Consider the following 12424-nt stretch of genomic DNA (forward strand, 5'->3'; position numbering starts at 1 on the left):
TTAGCTGAGATAAGAGAATTGTGAAGGTATTTATGCCAAACTCCCTCACTTACTTACAGACACTGTGGAGCAGCCTCAGCCTTACTTTTACTGTTATTAATGCACCGGTTTACTTTTATTTTGACTTACTGATGTTGGATATCACTGTAACTACTACTCCTGACCTAACAGTAGAGTCATACTCACAAAACATGTAGCTCCTAACTAGCTGAGTTTTATGAATCTCCATAAAAAATACGGGGTGTTTAAGTCCTAACTGTAAGACTCAATTTTTAGAGTAAACAAAGAAGTTTAGCTCTGAAAGTAGCTCCTAGGTCTGAGAGGCTTAACTTCCTCTGGTGCACTAACAGTTACTTCAGGTACATTTTGGTGTCTCCAGGAAGAGGTTTGGCAGGATGGAGAGTTGTTAGAGAGCAGAGATAAAAGGTCACTGAATGCTGAACTTTCAAAAAGACTGTAAAAAAACATGTTACACAAATAATATTCAAGTTAATGCTTTAAGTCATAAAATACTTTACACATTCTTTAAAGCTGCACATGCAGAGTAAAAATCTAAGCTGAACACTGGTTACATTTACTCATTTAGCTGACGCTTTTATCCAAAGCAACTTACAATTGCTAAATATGTCAGAGGTCACACGCCTCTGGAGCAACTAGGGGTTAAGTGTCTTGCTCAGGGACACATTCGTGGATTTGTCGTAGTGGGAATCTAAAGGCATGTGTCTTATCCACTGCTCCATATCTGCTTAAATACAAAGTTTATAAAGAAACATAGAAATATCAGAAATGTAATATCTGTTGTGTTCATGAGGTTTTGTTGACGGTGCTGTACAATGCAGCTGAAGCCTCTTCAGTTTCCTGACCTCTGGATCTGAGAAAAAATAAGATATTTGAAATAATATAATTACCATCATATCCCAACAGTGATAATTAAAATGTAAAAAATAGAGCAGGAAAATGCAAAAACAACATATTTATTTCACAGTTATGTCATTTTAATCTTGTAGTGAGGATAATGTGAGAAGAGCTGCTCACCTCGGGGCAGTATTACTCTTAAATGTGACAACAGCGTACTCCATGAAATCTTGCTGCTCCGTGTGTCTGAGGGAGCGAGCTGGTCTGATGTCGGAGTAGAGAGGATCTGCCTGGTTGTTGGTGAAGTGAATGCTGGTATACTGAAGGTTATCCTGCTCCTCTGGCTGTCCCTGATCAGGTAGAAACTGCACAGACATATTTTACATGAGTAGGTTTTTCATTTGAATAGTGAATTCTTACAGATGATTGCAGCCAGGACAGAAAAGACTGAAGCAACATATAAAATTATAAAAATGCAAATATCCCCGCTTCACCGTGCATTACAGAAAAGAGCTAAGTAAAGGAATTTACAAGGAAAGGACAAAAAGTAGGAAAGCTTCTGGATCTACTAGGAATTTAGTCACATCCATTAGAAATTCATTGCTGTGAAGAAGGACGTCAAAAGAGAAACATGCAGTCCTTCTCAGTCAGATTCATTTTCTAGAAGCACTTGAAGAGTGAGTGACTTTTGTTCTTGAATAAGGTCCGTGACTATTCTCACCTGTTCCCTGTTGTCTCGTCTCTCTTCAGGCTCAGACGATTCCTTGGAAGCCCTCTTTTTCCTGGTTAGGAGAATTAATAAGAAAATAAATGACTGAACGTTTTAGGTTGGACAAACTGACCTTCAGTGATTTAACATTCAATGATTCAGTGAAACAGAGCTGCTCACCTGATCCACAGGAAGAGACAGAGGGAAATGATAACCAGGAGAACAACAGTGATTGTTGTAGCAACTGTTAATTTCCCTGCTCCTGAGAAATGGGGAACAGAAGAAAACACAGACAGTAAATTAGAGTGTTACAGCATGTTTGGACCCATTGCTCCCATAGAGTAACACTGCTTTCCAAACACCAATCAGAGTAAACCAAATTATTACCAATGTAAAGAAACTGATTTGGAGCGTTACAAAGAAGAAACTAAAAGCCAAAGTAGATTAGAATGTTCTCTCTAAAAAGAGATTATTATCTCTCTACTGTCAGAGATAGAAAGCAGAGACAGATCCAACCAAGTACAGTGCATTTGTGTTTACTGTATTAATGCAAAAACACAAAAAGAGTCTGTAGAGTTTTGTAAGAATTGTTTGCTTTTGCAAGGGATGTATAATGTTTTGTTTTATTGGTGTAAGATTTTGTGATTAGTGTGTAGAGGTTTTCAAAAATAGCCACTAGTTTGAAAAATTGTGTTAGAAAACACTGTAATGTCCCCAGCTGAGGTCCACAATTTCCTGCACTCACTGAGAACATACAAGCTGATACATTTCAGAGTGTGTGCAGCTCAATGCAAAAACGTACCTGCCACAACAATCAGATGTAAGGTGGAGTTATGACGTCCTCTTCTGTTCTGGGCTTCACAGTAATAATTCCCACTGTGTTCAGCTCTGAAGTCAGTGATGGTGAAGTTCTGTCCTGATGCTTTTGGTGAGTCTTCATTCTCCTTGTACCAGGTGTATTTAGCTGCTGGGTTAGCATCACTGCTGCAGGTCAGAGTCACTGAACTGCCCTCCACTATCTCAGCAGAGGGACTCACTGACACAGAGGGAAGCTTTGGAGCATCTGGAAAATATAAATAAATAAACAAAAATGAGGATAGATTTCTTTGGTGCTACATGTTGTATTGAAATGAGTAATAGTTATGTGTTTGTACGCTGTTTTTATTTTCTATTTTACCCTTTTAAAAAATTATATTTTAATGTGTTTTCTTTTTCCTTATGTGTGTGGAAGCATCTGAAACTTTGGAGGTGACTTTTTTTTTGGAGGTGGGTTTGTGACTGGCAGCAGACAGAGCTGTGTGTTTGGGCCACTTGAGTTATTCTAAAATCTAAGCCTGTGTTCACACTGAAAGTGAATCCAGTGTTTTGGGAGGCTTGATTAAATACAAAGTCAATGCAAAGATGCAAATTCACTCTGGGCGGTGCGGAAGATGCATTTGTTGCGACTTTAGCTGGGTCGCACGAGTTCAAAATTTTTAACTTGAGCGAGAAATTCATTGGATGCTATGTTGCGAAAGCCTATCAGTGTGAGATTGTCCGGCATTGTTTGAAGAGGACCAGGGAGAGCGGGGAATCAAAATGCCGCTGGCTGACGAACGGGGAAGTGTACGGGGAGCAGCGCTGCAGTTTTTGGACAAATAAACACACGTAATTGGACTGGATTATGCTCTGACAACAACGCTGTTTACTCGCGGGAGAAGCTCAGACTTAACTGCTTTTATTAAATTTGCTTTTTAACTTTAGTTTTTGGGAATACAACGTTGATTCATCTTCACTGGAGTTTTTCGGCAGCTAGTGTCTAGCATCTGGTTCCACTGTTGTTGTTAGCGTCGACTGGCTCCCAGAGCTCTGCTAGACTTCATATTTATATAAAAACCGGACAAAACTGAACATTACTTGGAGAAAAGAAAGCGAGGAAGTTGAACTACCTGGTGAGTTCAGAAAATGTGTGTCTGTAACTTTATTCCAGGTATCGTTGTACTTTATTGTGAACAAGTTAGCATAGCATAGCCCAGCTCAAACCGAACTCCATTCAGAAAACCAACATTTTAAAAGTTGTTGTCCTGCTGTCCTGCTGACAGACCTGGCAAAGCATGAATTCATTTGTTGAACAAATCGGCATCATATTGTAGTTATTTCGGCATCAGTTTGATCCATTTATTGCAATTAAATCACAGCAAAATGTTTACTTTGCGTTCATTTAGCTGTAGAATTTGCGGGTTGTGTTTATTTGTTTATCGCGTTGTGTGCGAACACTAAGTAGTTGTTCACCTGCGTGAGATTAAATTTGCGTCGTATGAGAACACTGTCATGATTGGCGGAGTGAAGGCGGAGGTGTGGACCCAAATGCAGACGTAGGTGAGGAGGATGCAGTTCAAACAAAGATTTATTTACAAAAAGACAAACAGGCTAACGTTGGGAGCTCAGCGGCAAATGTTCAAACAAAAGGGAACTCCAACTCCAAACAAAACATAATCCAAAGGGAAGAATCCGTGAACAAAGTACAAACCAATTAAGTAATCCAAAAGGGCAGGGAAGGCACAGAACACTCAACACGGACGACGCAGATAATGCAGACAATACAGACAATACAAGGACGTGACAAAGACTGAAGAAAACTTTGGACAATGTACACACACACACACACACACACACACAGGTAAACGAGCAGGGACGGAAGCACAGCTGAGATACATCAGGTAATCAGACAAAGCTAGACAAGGACACCAGGTACAGAAGGTTACCGAAATAAACAGGAAGTAAAGTTCACAGGAACACACAAGAACAGATCTACCAAAGTAAAATGCAAAAACATGGAAAGACAACAAAATCAGGACAGCACAGGACCAAGAACTAAGATGAGAGATAAGACAGTTACAAAGAAAACTTAAAGCGAATGAGCCAAAATGATAAACTAGACTACAAAACTCCAAACCATGACAATATCAAGTAAACACAGGAAAAACAACAGCACGAAACCAAATCCTAACAAACACAGCATAATAGGAGGGCAAGAAGAATGTCCTTCATACATTTTTTATGAGTAAACGCAAAAATGTTGAAATGTGCTGTAAATACTGGAATTGTGTCCCTGATTAACTTTCTATTAGCAGAGTTGGGTCTATATACTTATTGATATTATAGTCCTGGTTAGCACAAGCTAAGAAATCTATGTACTTTATATTTCCTTTATGTTTTGACATGTATAATTTCATGGTCAAAATTGCTATTTCAGAAAACAACATTAAATTGTTTTCATTTTTCTGCAGATGGCTGATATTTGTACTGTAATTTAACTGTGTGGGGGTTAAAAAAGTTAGCCCTTCCTACAATCCAAAAAATGTTGCCACCTAATAAAAATCCAGTCAGCAATTTTGTTTCTAGCAAAATGTATTTAGCAAAACAAAATACTACACAATAACTTACTCTCTCACCAGCCACTGTAGCTAGTGGTTTTTCCAAAGTTACTAGTTACTACTACTACTACTACTACAAACGGAGAATTAAAACGAATATGATCTCCGTCCACACCCGCGTTTCCGCTGCATTTTGGAGTTGATCTCCGTCTACATTAAAACGACTGAAAACGCACAGCTAGGACCCGTTCAGGTGCACTGGGCATGCGCGTGCCAGTGTAAACATAAAGCCGATGGTCTATTCTGTAGTTACAGCAGATTTAGCGAAAGAATAAATAAATACAGACTAAGTATCATACCAGTTTTTTTTTGTTGCATAGATCAAAAATGAGCTGGGACTGTTACTGAATGTAACACGGGAGTGTGGCGTCAGAAAACAGACTGGGAGCGACGTGCACAGTACAAGTGTAGGCAGATGAGACAGAATACAGAATATTTTGATAAAAATATGTCAAAAACCCAGTCAGCAGCATCGTTTTTCTGCTTTGCAAGACCCAATCAGAGAGCCGAGCATGTTTCTAAAGTCCTCCAATTTGGCCCGTCTTCACTAAAACGCCCTCCAGAGTTTTGAATCGCAAAACGGGGTCGGCAGCGTTTCCGAACTTCTCCGTTTTAGGTCTTCGTTTTCATCGTTGTAGTCTGGATGGGAGGTGCAAACGTAGCAAAAGGTCTCCATTTTAATTTGAAAACGCAGTAGTGTGGATGGGGCCTGAGAGGATGAAGGTTTGGATATCCATTCTCGTTGTGGCAGGTATAATTAGCTGCTGGGTTAGCATCATTGCTACAGGTCAGAGTGACTGATTTGCCCTCCACTATCTCAGCAGAGAGACTCGCTGACACAGAGGGAAGCTTTGGAGCATCTGGAAAAGATCAATTAAATGAACAAAAATGAGGATAGATTTCTTTGTGTTGAAATGAGTAATAGTTATGTGTGTGGAAGCATCTGAAACTTTGGAGATGGCTTTGTGACTGGCAGCAGACAGAGCTGTGTGTTGGGACCACTTTTTTACTCATTAAAATTGAAGAGACTGAGAGACAACATGACACAAACTTGCTGAAATGTGTTCTAAATACTGCAATGATGGCCCTGGCTGACTATCAATGAGCAGAGTTGGCCCTTCCTACAATCCAAAAAATGTTGCCACCTAACAAAATCCAGGCTAGCAAAATGTATTTAGCAAAACAAAACAATAAACATTAACTTTTTTCCCTCACCAGCCAGTGTATCCAGTGGTTTTATAGCCAAAATGTGTGGGAGCATCTGAAACTTTAGAGGTGGTTTTCTGGTAGGGCCACGGAGTGACTGGTGCTCCTGGTGGCCAGTCCGACTATGTTTGGAACGATTAGCTACAAGTTCGCAACGTGGTGCGCGGGGGATTATGATCGATTGTGGTCTTTACTTGCGCACTGTGCTCATGAATAAGGGTCATAAGCGAGTGAAATGGTCCCACTGTAGAACCCTGTGTGTGGGCGAGGATAATGAGAAAACTGCAGTGCAAAAAGAGAGACGAAGTGTCACACACAGCACACTTTTTTGTTAAATCGCACCCCTTGCGATCATGTAATCTTCACACTGGGCTGCTGGTGTGACAGGAGTGTGTGCGGCGTCAGGAACAGTGCTCTCAAGTGCTGGCTCAATTGAGTTGGAAGGTTTTTCAGGAGCCACAGGGGTTGGCGAAAGATGGCATCTGTTTCTTCGCAGAGCGCCCCCGGGCGTCTCAATGATGTAGGGCCTTGGCGTGCCGGCAGTAGACACCACAGTGCCTCTTTCCACTGTATCTTTGACCCACACATGATCACCGGGGTGAAGGTATGACATGTCTGTGTCTTCGGTCATAGATCTGTCGCAGTTTTTGTCTGTACTTTTGTTCTGTGCTTTTCAAGTTGTCCATGTCTACGCACCCTGGGTTGAGCTTGGATGGAATGACTGGAGATCTTATTTTCCTTCCCATCAGAAGCTCAGTGGGACTGTATCCATTTGCCAGGGGAGCAGCTCGATAGGCCATCAGGGCGAGATAAGCGTCGCTGGATTTCTTGAGGAGACTTTTGATTGTCCTCACAGCACGCTCAGCCTCCCCGTTGCTCTGTGGAAAATGGGGACTGGAGGTCTCATGACTAAAGCCCCAATCCTGTGCGAACTTTCTGAAGGTCTTGGATGCAAACTGTGGGCTGTTGTCTGAGTGGACCACTTCAGGTATACCATGACGAGCAAAGATAGACTTGAAGTGATCGATCACAGCTCCAGATGTTGTGGATGTCAGTTTGGCCACTTCAAAATATCTTGAGAAATAGTCCACAATGACCAGGTATTGTTTGTTTTCTATCTGGAACAAATCTGCTCCTACAGTAGACCATGTTCTTGGCAGGAACTCAGTAGGCATCATCGTTTTAGGTCTCATCGATTTATTCTCTCACGGCTACACACATCACATTTCTCTATCATTTGTGTCAGCACTCTGCTGAGGCCCGGCCACCACACTGAATGTTTAGCTCGCTCTCTGCATTTTGTTATTCCCAGGTGGCCCTCGTGCAGCTTGGACAGGATGTCTGCCCTGAGTGATGCTGGGATGACAATCCTGCTGCCACACAGTAGTAGCTCACCTGAAAATGGCAGATTGGGCTGGAACACTCTTTCAATGGAGAACTTGTCTGGCCATCCTTCGACACAGAATTTCTTCACCTGCTGGAGTGCGGCGTCGTCGTCCTGGTGTCTCTGAATTTCTCTTAACCTCTTTTCTGTAGCTGGGAGACTCGCTATGACAGAGTCAACATAGAGATTGATTTCCTCCTCCTGCAATCCTTCTGCAGTGTGGCTGACAGGAGCTCGGGACAGCACATCTGCAGCTGCAATGTCTTTGCCAGCCACATGTGATATGGTGTAGGCAAACCTCATTAGACGCATGCGTAGACGCTGTATGCGTGGAGGAAGTTCATCTAAGCTCTTTGAGCCTAGTAGAGGAATCAGGGGCTTGTGGTCGGTTTCCAACCCATTTACAGTGGGAATGCGTGACTAGAGACATGTGCATCAAAGAGTAATGGAACATGAGAGAAGTGGCCCTCATAGAGAATGTGCAGACGCCTACTTTTTAAGGATCAGCAAAGGAAATATAAGTTAGATGCTCAATGTAAATCAAATGTCTATCGCAAGGGAGCAGGTGCGTCAAAGATGACAGGTTATGGAACGTATCATTGTGTAGTGAACCAACCAGTGAACACTTAATTTTTTTTTTCCAAAAGAAAGAACACAGCATCTCCCCTTTGTCTTTCCCTAAGAACGGGGAAGTTATCACCCCTCAAGCAGAAAGCCTGACTCCAAACTGAAACACCCCAAAGGAGCTGTGGCGGTTTTGGGGGGGACCCAACAGGGGCCAGTGCCCCTGTAAAATAGACCTTGATCCCACTATGGCCCCCTCTGAATGAAAAATCTACAAATCATAGTAATATATCTCCCTTGCGACGATATGGTGCTGATGCGAAAGGCAGAAAAAATGTGTCTCAACTAATCGGATCCTTTAGGACGTTACACCGCCACTGGCCGGTGTCTTGCCAAGGTAGTTATCCCTGATAGAAAGTGTTCCCCTGACGAAAGTAAATGAAAAATTATGAAACATGTGGATTTTTTCTTTGTATTATTCAGTGCACTGAATTGAGAATGTCTAAACAAAACAAACAGTTTCAGCGTCCCTCGCAAAGCAAACATTTATTTTGCGATACTCTGACGATGTTATAACTGACCACGTAGTTGATCACTTTGTCATCCAAGTTACTGTTTGGAAGCTATACAGACAGACTTTTTCAAGCAAGCTGCTCCTACAAATATCCATCGAGACTGTAAAATCAAGATCACTGTAATCAGTTTGACACATTGATCACCTCAGCATTACATCTACTTTACTCGAAATCTATTTAAACTGAATGCAGCATTGTAGACAATATTTAGTCCTTGTAATCCATGTTTCCATTGCATGGATAGCCTTTGGATATTGCTGGAAATTGTTCTGAGTCGCCCTCCTTAAAGGGTAAATTATTATCATAACAATTTAATAATGCACTGCATTTAAACAACATATTTTATTATTCTTATATAACTTGCATTTGTTTATTTGTTTATTCCATATTTATATATTTCTACATTTATTTATGTTATGTTTGTGTACGAGTAGCACCTTATCACTAAAGCAAATTCCTCGTACGTGTAAAATACTACTTGGTAATAAAGCTCTTTCTGATTCTGATTCTTTTCACACAAAAAGCGATAGCAGTAGCCTACTGGTCCTACCAGGCTGGACATGCAGACTGCCAAAATATGTATCCCCGTCCACAACACAAAGATGACGGCCTACCATCAAGTATTTAATTTTGTGTATATTCACATCATGACTAATAACAGGGGTGAATATAGAGAAGTTTCTATTTTCCTGGCAAAAGTTGTAGTGGGATACAAATTGTTTCAGACTGTAATTTCAACCCACCATAAAATGCATACCCCTTTATAATGCACAGATGATGGCCTACTATCAAGTATTTAGTTTTAGGTATGACTAATAATAGGGGTGTATAAGCCACCAAGATGGTGGTGAGTATAGCGGCCTCGGTGTCAGGTGCGCTTTGTTTTGTTTTGGTTTTGGTGTTAATTCAGTTTTCCTTGCCGTGTACACCTACAGTGTTTTAACGTCATCACTTTGTTGGGCCGGTGAAAACCACATTGCCAGGGCCGAAATTGGTCCCAATCCGGACCTGGCTTCTTGTGACCAATTTAAAGTTTAAATCAAGTCTGTAGCTGAAAGTGTGCTGAACTAGTACCCTTACAGAGTTGAGTAGGGATGAGGAGGATTTAATCCTTCTCTCCATTCACTTACAAAGTGTTCCTGGAAAATCTTGAATACTTGATACTGGAAATTATTCAAGGTATCAATGAGAAAAGTACTACCCCTCTATTCATTGAGCTGAACTCAGCATTGACTCAGCGTTCACTCGAAATAAAACCGCCTTTAATCATCTGTTGTAGCTGATGTGAATGTGAAACAGGCAGAGCTGAAGAAAGTGCATGATCAGCAAAACATTTGACTGGATAATTAAGCTTTAAGAAGTTGTCATTAATTAAATTATGTGTTGTTCCTAAATTAGCTGCGTTTTACTCACATTTCACGTTAATAGAGACAAATCCAGATGTCCTCCCCAGATCATTCACAGCTGCACAGTAATACTCTCCAGAGTCAGAGGACTGGATGGAGCTGAAGACAAGCTGTGGTTCTTTACCCTGAGGATGAAGGTTTGGATATCCGTTCCTCTTGTACCAGGTGTATTTAGCTGCTGGGTTAGCATCACTGCTGCATGTCAGAGTCACTGAACTGCCCTCCACTATCTCAGCAGAGGGACTCACTGACACAGAGGGAAGCTTTGGAGCATCTGGAGGAGAAAACATGAACACTTTTAACATTTAATTTCAAGATGAGGTTGAGTTTTCACAGTGGAGCATTATTTCATTTCGGTGGTGCAGCTTGATTTCCTCGTGTATCAGAAACAGCATGGGTTTCTGTTACCATGGATACAAGTTGAACACTTTGATACAGTAAAGATACAAGAACAGATAATCAGGGAATTTCTCTGATGATGCACAAGTTTGATCTGATCCAGAGAATTTAAAAAGTCTAAAGACAAGATAACAAATCTTGTTTTAATACATTTTCATTGTGAGTTATTTTACAGTGAAGACAGAAGAAGAGTTAATTATGCAACATGTCTACAATCTCATGGGGAAATGATTTGGTTTTCATCCAGTTCTACAATGAATCACCAAATACCACTGAGTTACATGCAGTTAATGTGCAGTACAATAGGTTAAAGGCTCCACCAGATGGTGTCATGTCAGTGGAAGACTGGATGTAAACTCACACACTGAAGGAGAGCGGAACTCCTCATATCCTCCTACAGCACAGGAAAAACTGTCTGCAGGATCAAAGTAGGCTGAATAAGAATTAGATGTTTGTCCCCAAATGTTCTGTCCATTCTTGTACCAGACGTAGTAATGATGACCAGGTGAAAGACAACTGCTGTGACACTTCAGCTCTGCCCAGTTAGAAGACCCCTGAAATCTGCTCACCTGCACCTGGAGATCTGAATATGTGAATAAGGAACAAAAATCTTCACTTTAGACTGAACTGTCAACATAGAAACACAGTAACCTTCATAAGATGTTGAACATTTGGAACTAAATTAATAAATATTCAGATGAAAATGTTACCTGTGACAGACAGAGTGACTCCAGGTGAACCAGTATATTTCCCACCTGGTTGGTTTGTTATGAACCTGAACTTGTACTCAGCTGAGTCGCTCTCTCTCAGGTCTGTGATTCTCAGAGTGCAGTAGTTCATATCACAGTTATACTCCACACGACCTGAATACTCTGACTTTGTTTTCAGATCCACAGTATCATCACCTTTAAACCAGAATGTTTCCCCAGCAGTAATATAACGGTAACTGATTGTGGACGGGTATTTAATGGCGCAGTATATTTCCACAGTTGATCCTTTGAAGGCACAGATCTCAGTAGAAGTGTACGTCACTCCCCAGTCATACTGACTCTGTACCACTGGAACACAGAGCACATCAGACACAATCAACATTAACAACTTCATTTAACAATCAGACAAAGTGGATCAAACTACCAATATGGTTTGAGGGAAACGTAACCTGGACAAGCTTCAAAATCCTGAATTATCTGCAGTCATTGTCACAGAAAGTTTATAAGGTGTTTGTCATATTTTAATGTTGTGAAAAGTTGGGTTTCTGCTTGGGTCCATTCATTCAAAAAAATCTAAACAGAAATGCCTGAAAAGCTTATGTGTCAACACACAAGTAATCCAAACAGAAAATTAATAAAATTACATTTTACTCTCTTTTCTGGGATAGAGCATCAGAACAGTGGTACATAAAATACTCACAGATGTTCTGTATCATTCTTCTTCCAAGGCACTTCCTAACTCCTGTTCTAAATATTTAATGTTTTATAACCTTTTTTATGTTATTTCTGAATGAAACCAGGGTGAACAGAGAGAAGTCCAAACACAATGTCTTTGTTACAGTTTGTCTTTGTCTGTGTGTCACTGCTGCTTTCTCTACATGTGTTACACTGTGAGGCGGGGCATTGGCTGGTCTTTGGCAAGTCTGGCTGATCCCGCCTCCCACATCCGACGATCCTGATTGGAGCGGCGCACCAACCCTTCTCCAATCCCCGTGCCTGCAGGACCGCCTTCGTGCCTTCTCTCTCAAATAGGCTGGTCTGCTGCTGGTTTCAGGCAGCTACTTTTTGCCATGTAGTTTGCCCCGATGCTGGTCCTAAATTTGAACTCTGTGTGTGCGTGTCCTCAGTGGAAACAACCATTTCTGTGTTTGTTAGATCTGTGTGTTGCTGAGAGTTGGTAACTCACCTGGGCTGATCCCA

At 41.2% G+C, this 12424-nt stretch overlaps 1 protein-coding gene and 1 long non-coding RNA gene across 2 annotated transcripts in view; both read right to left on the minus strand.

Annotated features, from left to right (window-relative positions):
* Positions 1–11940, minus strand: part of LOC119892174 (B-cell receptor CD22-like) — a gene marked incomplete at its 3' end in the record, with an annotated part of 107756 nt that extends 95816 nt beyond the window's left edge. The window contains exons 1-4 of the mRNA XM_038704354.1: positions 11925–11940; positions 11225–11572; positions 10876–11097; positions 2493–2627 (exon numbers count right to left, since the gene is read on the minus strand). Coding sequence (XP_038560282.1) covers positions 2493–2627; positions 10876–11097; positions 11225–11572; positions 11925–11940 — 721 coding nt within the window. The remainder of the gene's footprint in view (positions 1–2492; positions 2628–10875; positions 11098–11224; positions 11573–11924) is intronic.
* On the minus strand, positions 1744–2419 carry LOC119899344. The gene is made up of 2 exons (XR_005443814.1): positions 2367–2419; positions 1744–1826 (listed from the first exon to the last, which is right to left on the minus strand). It is a non-coding gene; the product is annotated as an uncharacterized LOC119899344 (long non-coding RNA).
* Positions 11941–12424: the final 484 nt, after the last annotated feature.

This window comes from Micropterus salmoides, unplaced genomic scaffold (genome assembly GCF_014851395.1).
Source record: "Micropterus salmoides isolate LMB-PRFRI ecotype aquatic unplaced genomic scaffold, ASM1485139v1 Ms_hic_scaffold_1, whole genome shotgun sequence".
Lineage (NCBI taxonomy): Eukaryota > Metazoa > Chordata > Actinopteri > Centrarchiformes > Centrarchidae > Micropterus > Micropterus salmoides.